We start from the raw sequence: 21,254 nt of genomic DNA on the forward strand, positions 1-21,254 counted from the left end.
AATGAGGTAATGTAAAAAGCAAAAGCAAAATGCAGTAACCTCGGTTTTTTAAGATGCGAAGACATTCCTTGTATGTGATGGCACGTTTACCCCCTGATCTCCAATGTGACCATTTAAACTTTTTCAAATATTTAAAATAATATTCCGTTATCCACTTATCGTTACCTCTTAAACGAGTGAATGGGAATACATTTTGTATTAAAGACAATACTTTTATCGCGCCGTGGTGACTCATGCAATGAACAAAAAATATAACGTAAAGACCGCATTTGCACGATTTATCCAGCTGTATCTGTCTTATTATTTGATGGATGCTATATTCAGGATGTGTATATATAAATTTAGAGAAGTCATTCGAATAAACATTTGGATTTATACCGTAACTATCGAAAAAGAAGTTTATATTTCCAGGTGATTTTTTCCACGTAAAAACATACCCATTAACATTGGCGGATGAAGATAATGTATTAGATATAAAAACTAAAGGTTTAATTCTATTTTTGGGTAGGGTAAATAATCCTACTTCATCCGAAGCAAACACGGCTAAATATTCGACGCAATTACCGAATGAACCTTTTAAACCAATTTAAATTTCTTTCATATCCATTCCATTTAACCTCTAACATCACACTGAATAACCCTATCTGAATCCACCGTTAAAATACCCTTCATATCCCCAAAAAGTAAAATAACACAGGGGTTCGGAGTGACCGTACCCAACCTGATCGATATTCGCAGGTTTGCCGAAATTTCCAAAGGCATTGAATCTTCAACATCTTCCACAACAAAATTAAAACAGTAAATAGCTCTACCATTTTTAAAACTATAGTGATTAGATTCTCACTTTTCTGTCTCGTAAAATAATTGCGTGATGGTATTAGGGACACTACATTGAATGTTATATACAGTATTCCCATTAACAGTAATATATATATTATTTAAATTGAAAGATTTAAAATATAGGCTATTAGCCGCGTAATTACCCGAAAATGTTTGCATATCAATCATGGCCTATGTGATTTTTTCGGGAATACAACTGTTGAAAGGTTGATCAATTAAAATCGAATTTTCATTTTGTCCAATAACGTATGTTTTATATAAAGTCTTATCAAATATATATTGCATAGGATTAACTGCTAAAGCCTCATTTAAAGCCAACATGGTGTTATAATGCGGGGTAACTCTATCGAGCCATAATTTACCCTTTTCTATATTTCTCTAATTTAAATGCCCGTCAGTATGGGCACCCATCACCCAGTTATTATTCGCTAATTCGAGTCTAAGCCTCAAGTCAACTGAATCCAGTAAATACATATCTATAGTTGCTATATCCAAAAGAAGTGGAAAATATGTATGCATGCCCTGCGTTTTAATGCTGCTCATAAACCGTGACTCCCACCTGCTGGTTTGAGCGAATGTATTGGGCATAAATTGATGATTTACTCCATGTGTTACCCTGCCCGATCGGTGGTAGGTAACGCCGAGTGCTTTATCATTTTAAGCATTTTGATATAAGATTGATAGTTAAATACCGGGCAGGATTCCACCAACTTTTCGTTCAAAAAAATAGAAACAGATTTAAATAATGTATTACTTATACCATTAACGAGGTCCACGTGCTTATCATCCTCTAGTTGCATGCCACCTCTATGTAATGTGATATATAATTCTAAAGCTATACTTGACAAATCTAAGAAAACCTGCCACGCCGTTAACGCGAAATTCGATATATTTATCGGTTAGCATTTGATTTACAGAAATATTGCTAGGTGTAAACTCCAGTCTTTCCTTCAAATTAATTGAAGTTTCAATAATTCTACGTCTATTAACATTCGGGAATGATTCTGATATACCCGCAATATACGAAGAAATAGGAACTTGATTACCAGTTCCGGATATGTTAGGAACTACACTAGCCATATTTTGTGTTTATATATAATTTTAGATGAAGGGTAGAATGTTTGCGTACCCGCTGATTGTCAATTGATGAATTTTACAAAAGATTGTACACTTCCTTATTATATTTACTTCTAGATTTAACATGTTTACTCTTCCTCTTCCTTCGTTTTTTCTTTCCTCCCACACTCGACTATCTAACTAATCGTTTCACTGTTTTCCTTCGTTTCCTCCGTCTCCTGCCGGTACTGCTTAAAATTCGTTGTACAGTAGTTTTGAGGGCTCTTATACCATTTCGTTTTATGGATTCTTTTAAAGGTAAACCATCGTTTACCATATCAGATAACACAGATCTGTTGAATTCTTTAACTGAAGGTTTCGCAACAATAAATAGAAAAGGAGGCACTTTACGTGCAATACCGCTTATAGCAGAAAACAGACCACTACCTCTTCTATGCCCGGGATAGAAAATGGAAATATCCTCAAACCCAGCCCCTTTTCTTAAAGGGTCAGATAAAAATAGTTTTTTAAATTCTGCCTCTGAAGGAGGCGTGAATATCACTCTCATTATATTTTTTTACACTACTTTTATACTCTTTCAAAATAATTTAAGCAGAGCTTCATTTACACGTTCTAGTTGACTCGAGGGTGTAATCACGAATAAGGAATGTCAAGGGTGAACACTGAATTATATACATACCTATCCATCTAGTTATACACACCTACTCATCTATTTTTATCGAGGTTTTATACGGAGCAGGCAAGTAACGCTCGATTCTTTAGTGAAATGTGAAAGATGTCCATTTTGATCCGTGATAATAATTGAAATCTGGTCCAAGATGTTCGTGTTCAACAATTTGCAGACTGTATTATGTATTCCTTTTCCTCTACCACTTTCTAAAGTAAAACAGTCCAATATATTGACTATTCTCCCACCAAAAATCGTTGGTTGAACTATATCAGTATACACATACGTATAATTTACCCCACAATTATCAGGTAGGGAATCAATGGAAATGTGTTCATTCAATTCATGCCCTCCATATATTTCATAACAGGTATTAATTTGAAAACATAATAATTTGCGGCTTTTCCGCTAAATTTGACATATATACTTTTAACGTCCCCGGTTCTCAATTTCCCTCTCTTCATATGTGGTATAGTAATTCTTAAATCTTCATCCCAATGAAATATACCCTTACTATTAGAATAATTTACGAAATTATCACCGTAATAAACTTTCAAATGATCATAAACATCCTTATTAATAGCTCTTACGAGCCTCTTCACGTCCCCCGCTAACATTGCTATTCTCGGTCTATACAAATATGCACGCACATCACTTTTATGACGCTCTGTAATAAATTCGAGAGTGAATAAATCATCTTTTGATAATATAGCATAATAAGTACCCGGGAACATGATCGAGGCTAAACCTACTTCAAATTCAATCCCGTTAGGTAATAATATAGGTGTCCTGTTAGGTAATGATAAAGGTGTAGGTAATCTATTTGCAAATTTTGACGGTGAATTTTTGTATACGTTTCCAAACATCCGAGACTGCTCAAATATATGGTGTGTTCACCAGCCATGTCAGTCAAACACTACGAGGGGTATACGTATGTCACGTACAGCATTTATAAGAAAAAAGTGTGACATATTTTATATAGGTCTTTTATGAAGAGTGCATGATACAACCTCATTTTCAATAAACATTATTTCTTCACCTTTCTGATCCAATACACCGATTGTAATGTAATCCAGTACGTCAATGGTATTTAAAGGTTTATAAATGGCGTTATGTGGACCTTTAAAACGTGCACATTCTAACATGAAACAGTAAGATGTTAGCCATTTTATCGCCCAATGTGGCAGGTTGAACGATATCTGAATACATGTAAATGTATTCAACCCATTGATCGTTTACAAATATATTTCTACTGCGATGAGGTCTCAACGTACCCGAACTGTATATTATATACTTCACCCTTTCATTGAAACTGAGCATATTGGCTCCTTTATCACTGACTTTAATAGTAATTGAATGAATTGTATCAACTTTTGCCACTCCTGCATTGATATGTGGAATACTCATTCTCTCCATATCATCATTCCACGAGAATAAACCATTCCCACAGATAGCTCCGTGGATATGTTCACCGTCAAATATGGATAATTGTTCAATAATTTCCGTATTAAGCACTCTAGTCATTGCATTCATATCAACCGCCCCCCCCGCCCCAACAAACCCGAAACAGACTATATATAAATAAAGGCATAAACACGTTTCCCCGTAGACTCGTTATAGATTACGTTAAATTGAATGGTAAAATCATTGTCACCAGGTTTAACGGTGTAGTATATTTTCGGGAGGAGGACTCTTACCACACCTATTTCATATTCCACTTCTTTTGATAATGTTATAGGGGCGGCTAACCTGTTGGTAAATTTACATGCTCGATTTTTGGGAAATGTACTCATACATGCACTGCTATTCACTTATATGATGTGATCACTACACATGTTGAACGTAGACTGTGTGTATAATAGCGTTTTCTGGGTTAATATATACACATCTTAAAAACCCGTGTTTATGTTCTCACTCTCAATAGTCATGAAAAGGTGTTTTTTTTTTTTTTGCAGACTGTAACGTCGAAGAAAGCACCCATCCCCCTTGTGAAACCTCCATGCGCATCGGACCATCCACCGATCATGGTACATATTATTACTATTATTATTGTTGTTGTTATTATTATTATTATTATTATTGATGATATTCATTTTGCATCCTTTATAACACGCTTGCTCTATTGTTTATTTTACACCATTCATTATTCGGCTGTAGTAGGGTCGCACAGTGATGAATTCAATCAGCTATGCTCTTCTTATGCATTATTATCGCTAGTGTGACAATATTAAGAGATAAGAATGAAACAAATTCCTTCTATATATGTACACCACCCATCCTAACTACAATTGATTCGATCTATGACTCCTTGGAGGAGGCTATCGAGTATGTAGCTAATAACCTCGAAGAGAGACTCAGTCGTAGTGAAGGTTCGGGTTGGTGTATTACCTCGCTGGATAGGGTTGAACTTCATATCACGCGATGTGAGTTAGTGAATATTAATAACTTCAAGGCCTATCCAGAGTGAGTTCGTGGCAGACTTCAGGTTGTCAATATTTAATCTGGGTACAACTGAGTTATTACAGCATTAGAAGTGTATGTTGTACTCCGGGATAACCCTCTCGCACGTATTGACAACCTCTCTCGGGACTTAACGACCAGGATGAGGAGGGGGCAATTTAATATCAAACACTTGCCAGATATGCCGTTGACCCATGACTTTCAAAACATTAGAAAAGGGGAACAACCTCAACATTTATGTTTATAAATTGTGTGATTTAGTCATGGGGAAACAGCAGAAAAAACATTGGACAGTACATATGGCGAAGAAAGGTGGTAACCCCCCAAAGCCCTTATCTGGTCACCTTGTTGTTAATCACTGACGACCACGTCGCATTAGTTAAAGATAGGTTGGCATTCGTGAAGGTGTTTCAACACGGGGTCAAGCAGGGAGGGGTGAGCACGCTGTGGTATGTATTACAATTGTTTGACATTGTTCGATAGTCCCACCATCCGCGATGCTCACACTCAGGCATGTACTGCTCAAACCACTGTTGAATATCCGGATTCCAGCCAATTTAAACAGTTTACCAAGGTTAAAGATCTGCACAAAATCTTGCACATTGCTTTCCTTGATTTCGAGGCGTATAATATTCAACTGAATGCCAAAGACAATCCGAGAATTGTAGCAAAGCAGAAAGCCTTACGCTGACTGCTATGTGATTGTTGATGATAGAATGGGTGAATATTGTACGCATAGACTAGGTTATGGAGAAAAATGTGTCGATTTTTTGCAGAACATGAGCCGGGAATAGGCACTATTGTGTGAGCGAATGCAAAGGTATCAATTGCATTTGACCCCTGAATCCACCTGTAAGTTTGAAGAGAGCACTCATTGCAGGGGATGTAACGTCGAATTCAATGACACTGTTACAAAAGTGCGATATCACGCACATTGTGTGGCACGGGACAACTTTGTGTGTGCACTGTGTCACCAATGCAATTTTCATATGAAGTTTAAGGAGACGACTTTAACAGTGTTAGTACATAATTTGTCCTATGGTATTGCACTGGTGTTGAAAGAGGCGGGGGCCAAGTATGACTTTGAAATTCTAAAACGTGAGGGTAGTAAATTTTACTCGGCTAGGTCAGGCAATCTTAGATTAGTGGATAGCAACAACATGATTAGAGGGACCCTTTCCAGTTCACATTGAGTCATATAAAACAGAAAGGTTCCTTCGAAATCACTTGTCGGTTGTCATCTAAGTACTCTAAGGATTGCCTCAATTTAGTTTTGGATACGGGTAAACAGTACTACCCTTACGATTACGTTACGGGTTTCAATATCCTACAAAGGCCTGGCATCCCTTCCAAGGTGTGTTTCAATTCAGAACTTACGGGGGAAACGCTATCCAGCGAGGGATATGCACACGTGGTCAAGGTTTGGAATGCTGCAAATTGTGCCATTCTTTTAGATTACTCCATTTTGTATATGTCAATGGATGTGGGATTATTAGCTGACATCTTTTTAGCCTGGAGGAATGCAGCCTTTGCTCAATTCGGACTAGACCCCGCCCATTATCTGACCTCTCTCTCACTTGACGCTTTTCTACGTTCTTCTAAAATCCGTCTCCCCCTCATTTCAAATGGTGAACTTCATTAATTAATCTGTAAAAATATCCTGGGTGGTTTTTATAGTTTAGTTCGAAGATGGTCTGTAACTAATAATCCAGAGTTGAATCCCAGTTTTAAGGTTGGTGATCCTCAGTCGTATATATTGTATGTTGATTTCACCAACTTGTATCCCACGGTTATGAGCAAATACAAAATGCCCTTCGGTGAAATAACTGAACTTCCCCCTGCTGAATTTGAACGTTTTGTCGCTAGTCATATTACTGCCATTGATTCACAGGGTGAATACTGTTATTTCCTCCTTGATACCAAACGAGTTAGCAGGGATGTTGCTCTATGGACAGACAATCCCCTTCTTGCCATTCATCACATGAATGTAACTCACCAGGATCTATCTCCCTATAGTAAAAACCTGCTGAATAAGTTCAATGTGAAGCTGCCCAAGAAAAATATCAAATTGACGGATATGCATAATGTCAAATTGACGGGTACGCATCTACCAATGAGTAATCACTTGATCTCTGCCTTCCCTTATTACAAACACTGATAAGACTCGGTCTAGAAGTTGAGGTAATAAGGAAAGTGTACAAATTCAAACAGGATTTTTATTTGAGGGAATATATCCTGGAGAATGCCGAGAGGCGAGCTAAACAGTCTGATCCGAACAAGAGGAACACCGTCAAAATCATAATGAATGGTCTTTTCAGTGTAACAATTAAAAATTCATTAAATTATTCCACTAGAACTGTTGTCACCACCGATGAACCCTTTCTCCTAAGGAACGTGTCCAAACACATGTACAAGTCTTTGGAAGAACTCGGTAATGGAAGTTACATTGTGAACCATTGCAAAGAGCCTGTTATGGCTGAATCCCCAATTTACATCGGTTTCAGTATACTAGACATGGCGAAAGACATGATGTACCCCTGCTATTATGATGTTCTTCGAAAGTACTACGGTTAAAGAATTCAACACTGACAGCTTGATCTTCTCCCTTGCAACTAATAACCTCAATCATGAATTGAATGAGGTTCTCAAACACTATATAGACTCAAGAATTTTATGATGAGTCATGTAAGGGAGAACTCGGATTAGTCAAGGTTGAAACGGGGGCTGAACTCATGAGAGAATTCATCAGTGTCAAACCTAAGGTTTATTCATATCTAACTGAAAATAGCCCTAGTAACACCTTGAAAGGTATACAAAGATGCTGGCAAAAGACCATTCCGCATGAACAGTGTCGAGAAGTGATAGAGAAGAACGAGATCACTTATACTCGTGTGCACAGTTTGCAAAGAGTAGGATGTACGATGTGTCATACGAGCCAGCGAAAGGTATCTCTGTTCTTTTAGAGGATAAGAGATATTATGTGACACCTTATAAATCGTTGGCGTATGGCCATCCAGATATTGGGGTGGAGGAGAGGGTGGAGGGTGTGATGGAGGAGGAGGAACAAGAGGTGATAGAGGGGCTGGTGCTAGCAGCACCCTCTGTGTCTAACATTCTCCCAGCTATTCCTAGCACCTCGAGAATTCCTGCTCCTCCTCCATCCCTACACCCATCTTCACATCATTTCCCTCGAGTGAAAGGGTGTTCAAAACGGCGAAGAGAGCACAGTAAAGTAGGGGATGTAAAATCAACTCTCTTTTCATAGTCATTGGCATCTCTTTTACCTCGTCAGGAAATGGATTCACCCCATCCTCCTCCTCCTGTGAAATGAGGGCGTTTCACCTTGACTTAGTGGCCAATTTTGTATTTTTTGTTGTATACTTAGTTTTGTTTCATTTATATATATATATATATATATATATATATATATATATATATATATATATATATAATAATAGTATTGTATTGTCTATTTTATTTTATTTGTATTGTAAATATTTTATTATTATTATTATTATTATATATATATTTATATATATATGAATAACTTGATCACGAAGTATATAAAATGTGATGCTATGTATAAATAAAGGTTTTTTGCCACGAAGGAAAAAAATGAAAAAGCGAGATAGCCAAGTACTTTCGGTCCTGTTCGGACCCTTTACTGAAGCAAACAGTTTGCCTCAGTATAGGGTCCGAACAGGACCAAAAGTACTTGGCTATCTCGCTTTTTCATTTTTTCCTTCGTGGCAAAAAACCTTTATATATATAAATATATATATATATATCATATATATATATATATATATATATCTATATATATATATATATATATATATATATATATATATACAGATGGCCCTCGGTTAACGGCAGGGGTTTACATTCCTGGCTGCTGACGCTAATCGATTTTAAAGCCTATGGCTGCGGCACACCTTTTGTCGGAATACTAGACCAGTTAACAGCGCCCTAGACCAGTCAAACGGCAATGTAATCCCACAGTGGCACAATAAGTCAAATTATATTTATTCAGTATAGTAGTATAGAATTTACTGTACAGTAGTACTGTACAGTATATTATAATATTATAAATACTGTAAAGTGAAAAAAAGCCGAGCTTTAATCCTTTGGCTGTCTAGAGTATGTAAAAATATAATAAGGTTTTATACAGTGTACAGGTAGCTGTAGTATTCAAGTTACGATAGTTCGTCTCACGATAATCCGATTTTATGAGAGACCAAATTACAATAGCCTAACTTAATCCCATCTTCTAGTTACATAAGTTCAAAAACAGCAAAAGAGAATGATGATATCATGATAGTATGGTTTTAACGTTATACTCGTTGCGTAAACGTGTACAGAAATGAACAACCAAACGAGAAACAACTTTTTTTTTTTCTAAGTACAACCGAATTGGATGACAACATCCGTTTGGCTTGTATTTCAATCATCGTACTATAGTATACTATTACCGTAGTTGTTATAAATGATGTTATGTAGAATAGTTCTGATATATCTTAATGTAATAACTTTATTCGCTATAGATCAAAGATCAATCAGGAAAAATACTGTTAATTTAAAACCTAGTTATAGCTGAAGCTGAGAAAACTATTCAATCTGCTAATGACCATTATCGTGCATCAGCAACAAGGATAAAACTCCAAATGTATGCCATCAAACACAAACGTAGATGAAATAGAGATAAAATAATTTTAATCAAAACTACTGTGCTTGAAAGAACACATTTTACTGTTGGTTTCACGCCGATATAAGATAAATAATGTAAAGTTCGTATTGCGATGATATAAAGGGAAATTGCAAATGGAATCACATAATTTTTTTTTTTCACTCAATAAACGTGCTGCCAACGAAATCTGTTAACGTAAGAAAAAAATAGTTCACAATCACAACGAGACATATTCAAGTCACATTTCCACCTAAAAACACGTCGTTTAAGGAAAAATAACCTTGTCTCATATAAGTCAAGTATCTAGATATTCGTTTATGCTAACTAGAAGCAAGAAAATTCACTTTGAATTGCGTTAAATATGGCAAAACAAACTCGTATTCGCCATCAGCTGATTTCCAAACCAAAACATTGGCCGGTCCGCGGAATTCTGGCTTCGATTTACCGTAGTATTTTATAATACAATAGTATGAGAATACATACGATATTACTGGATACAGTGAAGTAATGTATAACTTTTTAAAAGATTATGGAACAGATGCATATTTACGTTTTCTTCTGTGCTTATCTTAATTTTTGTCACTATGCCATCTACGTAGCAGTGGCATCTCGAGCTCATACAGTCGTACACTCAGCAAGGAAAGTTAAGATACAGTTTTTTTAAATCTTTGGGGCGGACCTTCAAAATCATAGAGTTTGTTGCTTTCTAGATTTCCATGAACTTTACACCATAAAGATACTGTAGAGGTCCTATAATCATTTATACTTGAATGTAGAAACAGGCTCTATATTATTCATTAATGTTGGTTTGGTAACGTCAGTTCAGAATAGAATATCTATCATCCTTTTCTAAAACCTACTGTGAAACCTTATTTACAGGTAATGTTTGACACTAAACTGACGTAAAATTCATACGTAATTGAAGACGGATCTTAAACAATGAGAAAAAGTGTTTTAAAATTTGGCCAGTACTTGTAGAAATCGTGTGGAACAATACAGTAAAGAATGAAATATTATGACGAAAGAGAGAGCGCGCGCTAGCATAGACCTATTGACAGAGATACTCAATTCATTATATTTACTTTAAGAAATTAGGTGATAATATTTTTTCAAATGTTTCAAAAGTGGAGAGAGAGAGAGAGAGAGAGAGAGAGAGAGAGAGAAACTTGGAAGAGAGGAAGAGAGAGTGTGTAAGCATAGGCTTATCTATAGAGATACTTAATTCATTATATTTGCTGTGAGAGATTGAGTGATAATATTTTTTCAAATGTTTCAAAGTGAGAGAGAGAGAGAGAGAGAGAGAGAGAGAGAGAGAGAGAGAGAGAGAGAAACTTGGAAGAGAGGAAGAGAGAGTGTGTAAGCATAGGCTTATCTATAGAGATACTTAATTCATTATATTTGCTGTGAGAGATTGAGTGATAATATTTTTTCAAATGTGTATTAAAAGTGGAAAGAGAGAGAGAGAGAGAGAGAGAGAGAGAGAGAGAGAGAGAGAGAGAGAGAGCAAAATCTGCTTACATGAAAGCTTAGTCCTATTTATAACTACTTAATTTCATTATATTTTCTTTAGGAGACTGAGTGGTAATATATATTTTTAAAGTATGTCTTAGATGTGGAGATATATATATATATATATATATATATATATATATAGAGAGAGAGAGAGAGAGAGAGAGAGAGAGAGAGAGAGAGAGAGAATTATAGTATTGGTGACGGACTTGTGATGGGGGAAAGACAGAAGAAAGAGCAGCGAGTCAGTGCACAGATACCTGGGAAACAGGGTGATATGACTGCCAAGATCGTGCTGCACTATGCTAGATAAAATTTGAAGGATCATAATATTCAAGTTAATTCTCTAAGATATTCACACCCCAATCTTGATTTCATTCGACAGTTGCTGTAACATTCAAAGATTGTAAAAAGACGTGGAAAATTTTAGACACAGGCTGCGGTCATTCTTGCTCTCTTGATATAGTCTGTAGTTTTGAAAATTGGGTTTCATCCACAAATCATTCACGCAAAAAGCTGTGTTAAATAAAAATATTTATTACCACAAATAACTCAATATGTATTGCACAGGCAATTTAAGTTTTATATCATGCAAAAAATGCTGATGTGTTGGGAGATCTTTCAGCCTCGAGGCAAAGAAATGCAGTCGTGTAGGGCTGTAGGCTACTACGAACTGCTTTGTAAAGGGAGCATATAGCCAGTAAATCTTTGAGCTGACATGCTACTTTAACCTTGATAAAGATTTATGTTTGAAGGCAGTAGCTTTGTAAACAGCAACTAGCATTCGATCCATGTCAACGTCAAAGTAATCAAAGTGTGAAATCTGTTTCGTAAGCCAGTATCCAGTGACTTGTGCTTTCCCGCTCGAAGTTCTAGGGCTCCTCCTCACATCATAGAAAACGCTCTTGCAAATGCAACTAGATTTGCTAACCTACCTTAGCTGTTGCAACATTGACTGCCATTGACATCAGCTAACTTTAATCACTTTGGAATACAAACATGAGTTTGTAGAAACTAAAATAATTGCATTCACCACTTACGAAAATGCAATGATATCCCCGTTCAAGAAGGAAAACGAGTAAATATTGTCGTCGTGATACATAGTACTAAAATCAGAAATTCACATTCTATCTACCAGATCTCTATGAACGAGTCCATCTGAGAAATTCCAATTACCTCGGACATATATCGTGTTTATAAGTATCTAAACGGTTTTGTTTTGCAGTTTTAACATATATGATATAATTTGCAGTATATTTTTTATATTCTAGAGTAAATTTAATGATGTTGTGTCTTTTCAGTAAAAAATGGGAAATTCGATGAACGAAAGCTAATGAAAACTGTATCATCACTTTTCTTGTCGAGTGTACCTCAATATTTTGCTCGAGTAACAAAGCAAAAAATCGACTGAGTTGCACAGTTATATTTTCTACTTCTTTCCCATGGAAAAACAAACAAATTGCAGTGTTGCAAAAGCGAATGTATATGCGAGTTTTGTCTTTTAAAATCAATTTATGCAACAATTGCAAACATAATTTGTTATATAAAATCGTGATTCAATGGTATAAGTTAAAATTTTATTATTCAGGCGCGGCTGAACAACTATTGTCTTCATCATGTGAAGGGCTGTTACAAAGACTTAAAATGGACATGCGTACTGCCACTGTATCATATTTATGTATAGAAATAAAAAAAAATACCCTGTAATACATTTTTCATACACATTTTAAACATAAATGCATGAAAACTTACAGCAAAAAGCCGAAGTTTCAATAAAGCAAAAAGCTGAAGTTTCATTAACAAAATGAGTTGTAAATAGCTCCCAAATTGATAAGATATAACCACGTGAAGTCTTTGTAAATGCATTCTTCGGAACAGCGGCGGACTAGAACGAACATGAAAAAAACATCCTCGGATAATGTGGAAGGCAGTTACAAAAGCTGCCTTAATTTAATCATATTTATGTACAAAAATAAAAATACCCTATACGTAATATATTTTTATACACATTTTAAACATAAAAGCAGCAAGAACATTTATAAAATCGACACATCGATCGCTAAATTTGCACCATTTTTAACTCCATATTTTCGGAAGAGCGGCAGGCGGCGGCTCACAAGAACAAACATGAAAAAACATCGTCACTGATAACGTGAAGGGCAGTTTCAAAAGCTGCCTTTGTATCATATTTCTGTGCAGAAGTAAAAATACCCTATACGTAATACATGTTCATACACATTTTTAACATAAAAGCATGAACATTTATAAATCGACACATCCATAGCTAATTTTGCACTTATTTAACTCGATATTTTCGGCATAGAACAGCGTCAGAGGCCTTATATTTTACCCTAATACCTATGTAATAACTCTCAATAGATTTTTTTAAATATAATTTGCATAACCTTTATGGTCTGAACGGTATATCTACAAATTTATGTACTCGTTAGACATAATGGCGCTAGTGGCGCTGTTAACCGAAAATTGTGCCAAAGAAATACCTTTAAATACCTTATTTTTTTAATGAATATTTTTGACGACAGCCGTAAAACTGATTCGCTCTAAGCGATTGCGCCGTTAACCGTGGGCTGCATGTATATTATTTTGCGCTTATTTTTTTTTTTATTACACAGTTATTATTTGCGTCGTTATTTAAATGTATCTATATGCATATGTTTTTATTTTGATATTTATGCGCATATTTTTTATTATATAAGTGGTCATTTATTATTATATACATATTTATTTGCTTTGTTTTTAAATGCATCTATATTTACATGATTTAAAAAAAATTTCATATCGTATTTTATATATGTAAAACATTGTAAGAGGTGTCATAATTATATATATACTATATATATCTATATATATATATATATATATATATATATATATATATATATTTAAACTATTTCTAAAAATTAAACAAATGTTATTGCCGGTAACTTTCATTCAGCATAATTGACGTCTATATAAGACAGATGAGTAGAATACATGTCCTTAGTATTGAGCGTGCTGACATCATGGCAATAGGTCCCTTCCCCGAGCTGATTTTAAATCTTTTTACCAATCCCGCCCGTATTATAATAGCGAGGTTTAGTAACAGCAGCAAGTCAGTCCTAAGTCAAAAAATCATTGAACTTTATGAAGCACATTTCCAATATGTTTTATATTGTGGGGTATCTGAACATCCCCTCGAAATGCACCCCTCTATAGGATCCAAATTTAAAGTCTTCAAAGAAATTTTAAATCCCCTTGATTACAATGAAAAGGGGGATGGAGGGTAATAGAGGCTTGTTATTTATACTCGATGATTGTTTCTTAGAAGCGAGTAATTATAAATTTGTCACTAACGCCTTCACAGCAGGATGTCATTCATCTATTTCAGTTATATTCATAACACAGAATATGTTTCATTCTGGAAAGTTTAGTAGAAGTATAAGCCTGAATTGTTCACATTACATTCTAATGAAAAATCGTGATTTTAGTCAAATTGAAACTTTAGGTCGACAGTTATTCGGTCGTCAAAAAGCGTCAGCATTTTCGGATACATAAAAAGGCTCTATCGCGTAACCGGTACGGTTATTTGTTAGTAGCCTTTACCCCGTCAACACATGAACTGTTACAGCTTCGAACTAATATTCTGGGTGAAACGGAATATCAAATAGCTTACAAATATGAATAAAAAACAGTTAAAACCTCTTAAAACTTTATACAGGGATGTACAAGGCGTTGGTAGTTTCAACGGGGTAGACCCTTTATTCAGAGTAGCGAAAAATCTGGATAACAAAATTACTCGAGAAAATGTTAAAGAATTCTTATGCTGGCAAAAGTCTTACACCCTTTATAAAATCACAAGAAAAAAATTCCGGAGAAGAAAAATCATGTCACCCAAACCTCGAGTGATAGCGAGTACCGATTTAGCTGATATGTCAAAATTAGCTCGGTACAATAAGGGGTTTAAATATTTGCTGATATTTATTGCCGTGTTTTCCAGATATCTACAAGTTATTCCATTGAAAAAGAAGGATGTTATCATTATGCGTCTTGCTTTAAAGAAGGTTATCGAATCCAGAGAATTTTCGGGAATCCATCTTTTAGATCTATTGGCAAGAAATGGTCTGAACAGACAACGGTTTGCGTCGTAGGTTGAAAGGTTTTGATGTTGATATCTTCCCTTCCAAGAGCCATTAGCCAGCGGCTTGATTTCTCTCTATTTGACGGAATCCTGTGGAATGATATGCCTTTTGGACACTTGCGAGAAGTATTGGCACAACCAAACGCCATACAAGTTGGCATAATTGACGCTATTTGAATGACAATTGACCTAAAAAACGAGGACAATACCGAGGACGAATACTCTACAAGATGTGCCCTTCGCTGCTCGTTATTGTGAAGCGACCACTCCACTGCATCATCGGTACTAATCTGCCAGATGGTAACATAGTCGAATCATGGATAAATGGCGTCTCCATACAAGTACCTCGGCGCTACTTTGAAATTAAAATGTAAAATAATGGGATTACGCACAGATTCGAGCAATGGCTCATTTTTCAGCTTATTACAAGTTCTATTCAACGAAATTTAATGGCTATTAACCAGAAGTTCCCCTTTAAGTAAAACTAAGAGTTGCTCATATGTTTTACTTTGTGGCAAGTCTGGTGCACATACATTACCTAGAACTGCAAACACTTCAGTACCAACAGACACCAAAAGAATATTCTCCTTTTAACATTGTCAGTTGTAGACATGTAATAAAAAATTGCTTCCAATAAACTCAACCTCAATTCAATTTAAAAATTTTTTGGAAGGGTTGAAAGTATCAAATTTAATCTGTGGAGTAGCATATCCACTAACTTCAGTGCCAACAGGCTTACTATTACATATATAAAGCACAAGGTAATCATTCACTAAACCAGTTTGCAGGTTACCTGCCAGTACCATAATACAATCTGTAACCCACTAGGCCTGATTACCTTAATGTGACAAAACCTTTACAAGCAAAAACAGCATAACCTAATGAAGGCTACATGACAAAACAAAGGAAAAGCAAAACTGCAGTCACTTAAGCGTACTGCTATCCTAATAGGCTTTGTAACGACACTTCCATATAATCGCGTTGCCTAGGTCTCCTTCTTTCCCAGTTTCCATTGCTACTGGCCTCTCAGCAATTGCCAAGATGAACAAACCTTCAAAACACGGCTACCATACCGTTTTTTTCTGCCATCGGGTACTTTTTACTTGTTGCTAATTATAAGGTGGTGGCCCAAGGTGGTGAGGGTAATGATATTTCTGCTAAAAATTTTGGTTTTAATGGACGTCGTCTAGCTACATATCGCCAGCCTAAGCGTGGCTATCTCCACACCAGTCCTGCCAGGTCACAACAAGTCAACAACCCACAATGCATCAGTAGAACAGCAGAGCTTTGGCATGCGCATCTTACATGCAAGGCTTAATACACAACATTATGAATGAACGCATTAACTTTGTGTACCAGTAACATCACTCGCAACAGCTTTCTGTTTAAGGATACTTTATGAAGGAGTGGAAGTTTCAGTTTGGTGGCCAAATGACTGCATATGATGCTCTTTTGGCTTCCTGTATAAAAAAGCACTTGGGTTACTTTCTCTTGAGAATTACTGTTATGTATTGTGTCTAACGCAGTTGGAAACAAGGTGGGGGTTAATTCTACATTACTGTTAGAACTCGCTCTACTAGCATTGACTCTTGACTTTTTGTCCGATTGATTGTTAGAATTACTTATGTTACACCTTTTCTTTGGGCTCTACTTATGAGTGGTAGCCTTAGACACATTGTTAGTTTTAGTAACTGCATTACTGTTGGAAATTACATTAACATTTTGGTCAGATTTCTGATTACTAGAACAAATAAGGAAATGATGATGTGCGCCACAAGTTTCACAGTTCTATTTTTAATAACACTTTACTACGATGACCTTTCCAGAGCAATTAGGAATGATGACATGCACCACAAGGTTTGCTGTTCTAATTTTTATGACACTTCTTATATTGTTTTGCATCAAGACCATCTTTCCCATTAACAAGATTGTTCTCATTAACAAAATTATTCTCATTAACAAAATTGTTCTCATTAACAAAATTGTGACATTCATTTGCAGAGTGTCCTTTGCTACAAAAGGGACATGATTTGACCTGAGCAGCAGCCTCCTGCTGTTCGGTCTTAGACTTTGAGGAGTCTGGAGATGACGAGTGTGTCATTATAGCAACTTCACTCAAGGTACATAATGAAAGTCTAGAGCATCATACTGTTCTAACAAGGAATAATCTGCCTTCCCCAGAAAATTAACTATATGAGTGTAGACACCTCGGCAACAGGCTTCTTGCTTACAAGGTTAAGAACCAGCCCTTCTCTTCCTGAGATGGAGTTAATTCTCCTGATCTGCTCTAGGATTACGTTAAGTTTGATGTGGAACTTTCTCAAACTATCATATTGAAAGGTAGGGATTGGTAATTCCCCTAATCTGTTGAACAACAGCGTTCTAACGTCTGTTGGGCGTTGCCATGGGGATTGTCTAGCAATTGGATAGTTACTTCATAGTTGTTGTCTGTCACGCTTAACGACTTAATCAGTTTAAGCGGCTCTTCTTCTAGCATGCTAAATAGGCGTGTGAACTTTGTGACCAGGTTTAATTCGGGACCGTTGTGCACATATACAATCAACAGTTGTGTAAAGGTTTTATACTCACTCAATTCTCCTTTAAAGGTTGGCAATGAAATTTCTCTAAGCTTACCTTGAGAGGGTTGATAGATCTGAGCAAGTTGTGATACCCTGGCCTGAGGGGCAATTTTTGCAGTTCCAGCCTTGCTGAGTACATTGCATATATTTTGCCTAGTAACATCTAATTTCACTCCAGATTTTAAAACTTGTTAAAGTTCATCAAAAGTTTGTTTGACTTTCTTTATTAAATATTTATAAGTCTCTACCGAGTGAGACTGTTGCAGTTTGCAGGCAACTTCTTTATGATAGAGACTAAGAAGCATGATTAACAAACTTGGGACTTCAGTTGCCATTGTTTACATTAAATTTACTGAATTACGCAATTGCTAATTTTACAAAATTATTCACTCTATGTTTAAGAGAAAGCCTCGCATCTTGTTACAGTGCACACTGCCAGTAGCCTTATGACGGCCAACAATAACTGAATAATCTTGCAATCCGCAACTGTTGATTATTAGCATTTACTAAATGATGCCCAGAAATCACAAACAGCCTAATGCTTTTCTTAAATGACATAAACCAACTTGTAATCCTTGGCTCACAGCCTGCACATCCCGTCCGTCGGACTGTAAGGACAACACTTTTCCCTATATTCTATTGTATCTCAATTTCACATCACGTTGCTCCTTCAACTATTCTACAGAACATTCCATGGCCTTTTCGACGGTGTATAACTTATGTAATTTCACTATTTGTATGTCTTATTATCTTTAAATGTATGACTCCGAGAAAACAAATCTACTGTCTCATAGTCATTTCTGCTCTTGTTGTGAGTTGGTACTACTTATCCGTCCACACCTGTCTATGTCAATCCAGTTCATCTGTAATAAATTATCAGTACCCAGCTACCTGTCTTACTCTCTGGTCCTCACAGGACCACTATGTCGAAAATTACTTTAACAATGTTGAATGGACTGCATTAATTCTGGTTCTAAGCCTGGATGTTGTAGGCTTAGGATGTGCAGTTCCTATGACATGACTACAAACCTCAGACTCAGGTGTAGGGTTGGGTTACACAAGCTAAGCTAATATTAAAATTTTTTTTTTAAAATCTAGACAATTAATATCATGGCTGTGCACATTTACCTTATGCTGACAATAAAACTCATTAAAATTAGAGACAGCCAAGCTAACAAAGTTGGCTTCGTGTCCTAAGGAAACATACAAATACAAAGGAAAATTTAGCTAGAATTACCAAGATCATTCCTGGACTTGGGCAATTTGGCTAAAGTTTGAAAAATTGTTACACTTACTTCAAAACAATTAAGGTTTGCCCTCCCTGATCACTTGTTTTGCTGACACACACTGTGCCTCTTTAATCTTATCTTCACAATTCGGGAGATACATCTTGATACAAAGACAGTGGTGGACCTTACCACAGCATGTTTATCTTTGGATTGCTGTCCTTCAAAAGTCACACTTGGTGCGTCTGACGCTTATGAGGATTAACTAGGAAATTGCTGGTTGACATCGACTTTTATAGTCATGGGACGATCCCAGAACATTTTCCAGAGTCCCTGAATTATAAAATTAATTTTCCTGGCACAATGGCAATTAGAGAAGGTATCCAAAATTAAAAATGCAACCATTGTTGCATGTTGCAGAATTTACCAATGGTGTAGAACAAAAATCACAATATGAAAAAAAAACTTTGTGTCATCCACGTCATTCCAAAATAGTGTGTTGATTGGTGCCTGAGGGAGATGTACATGGCTCGAATGATTTGACTCCCATGAATACTGAACAATGCTCAATTTGTCTAGACAGAAGTTTTTTATGATGTCAAAAACTCTGCGCAGTAATTTTTGATGACAACGATAATGCTTTTAGAAAGTGGCATTCCATATGCTTCAACTAAAATTATTATCATACGATTTCCATATGTGAAAACTAAAACCTTGAATATATTTGACTTTTAATGCGATGATTTGAATTGGTCGGAAATCTAATGATGTTTTTAAATCCTTCCATCTTCAGCCCCTGAAAGGATTAGAGAAATGCCATTCATGTATGAGCCTAATAGGATAGTTCAGTTGGTGCAGAAGTGTCCAGTAACAATCTCTGAGAGCCTTCAAATAATCTTGATGCCTACTGAGACAGCATGTAAAAGAAAACATAGCAAATGGATAATGGACTGGATGACGAGGCAGATCGAATAAAAGAAGTAATGAGACTAGGCGAGATCTTCTGCAAGGGAGAATACATTAAGAGAATGGCAGATTACTTCAGTGTACAATTATTAACTTATGAAAATTTGGGTCACTTCTTGGAGCAGTATGGAGTCAAAGTTCATGCTTTCGGCGATTATGGATTTATTCAGCTGATATATTTAAATTGTCATTTATGGACGTAAGTTCTTCATTCGAAATCAGGAAGAAAAGGAATAAAGAAGATAGGAGGAAAATGTAGGGGAACTAAAGAATATCTATGGAAAAAGCAGAGAACCTGAGGTAAATTATAAAATCACTAAAAGGAGATTTTTGATACCAAAAATTACCATTTGGAGGGCTTTGGTGGAACCTGTTAGGGGTATAAAGCCATGAAGGAGGCAAAGGATTAGAGTGATAAAGTGAAGGATGATTTGGAGATGAAGGGTTAGGTGGAGAGCAACAGACTGGTAAAGTTGAAAGTCTGATAAACTCTATTAGTAAGGGAATGTCTAAGGAATCTAGAAGATGACTTGCTCAAGAAAAGAAACTGCATATCTGTTAGAAAAGGCAAACAAATAAATAGTTAACGCCAAGTTAAAATGGTCTAAAATATTTGGTATTTTCCTTGAAGACCTTTTGGAACTCTTCTGTGTCAGATCCTGGAAGGATGAGAGAAATTCCATTCGTGAATGTGTCTAATGCTCTAACTCACAGGTGAACCAACTCCTATTCTCCAGTAAGAATCTCCGAGATCCCTCAAATCATCTTGAAACCTTCAGAGAGAGCATGTGTCTTGTTCAAAAGAGTATGGGCAAGGGAATCGATGACTAGGCTGATTGAATAAAAGATGTGAAAACCGCTGCAAGAGATATTCAGGAAGGAAAAATGCATCAAAGGAATAGAGATGGAAATTCAGAAAAGGGAGAGAAAATGAGAATAAAAGAATCCTCCTCAGGATGAAAGCTAAAAGCCACCTATAGGCAAGCCCTAACCTTAGGGTACAGGGGCACTCCTCAGACCTGCTTCCCAAGCCTCGCAGGAGCTTGCCTTCCTTCAGGAAAGCAGCCTCTGGGAAGGACCTTCCTTTTCAAGGGTGTCCTTAAGG

General features: G+C 36.2%; 1 protein-coding gene across 1 annotated transcript in view; it reads left to right on the top strand.

Annotated features, from left to right (window-relative positions):
- Positions 1 to 4,568: 4,568 nt before the first annotated feature.
- LOC135224536 (microfibril-associated glycoprotein 4-like) overlaps positions 4,569 to 21,254 on the top strand; it is a 44,634-nt gene continuing 27,948 nt past the window's right edge. Inside the window, exon 1 of the mRNA XM_064263608.1 lies at positions 4,569 to 4,611. Coding sequence (XP_064119678.1) covers positions 4,584 to 4,611 — 28 coding nt within the window. The 5' untranslated portion in view covers positions 4,569 to 4,583. The remainder of the gene's footprint in view (positions 4,612 to 21,254) is intronic.

Source organism: Macrobrachium nipponense, chromosome 12 (assembly GCF_015104395.2).
Source record: "Macrobrachium nipponense isolate FS-2020 chromosome 12, ASM1510439v2, whole genome shotgun sequence".
In the NCBI taxonomy this organism is placed as follows: domain Eukaryota; kingdom Metazoa; phylum Arthropoda; class Malacostraca; order Decapoda; family Palaemonidae; genus Macrobrachium; species Macrobrachium nipponense.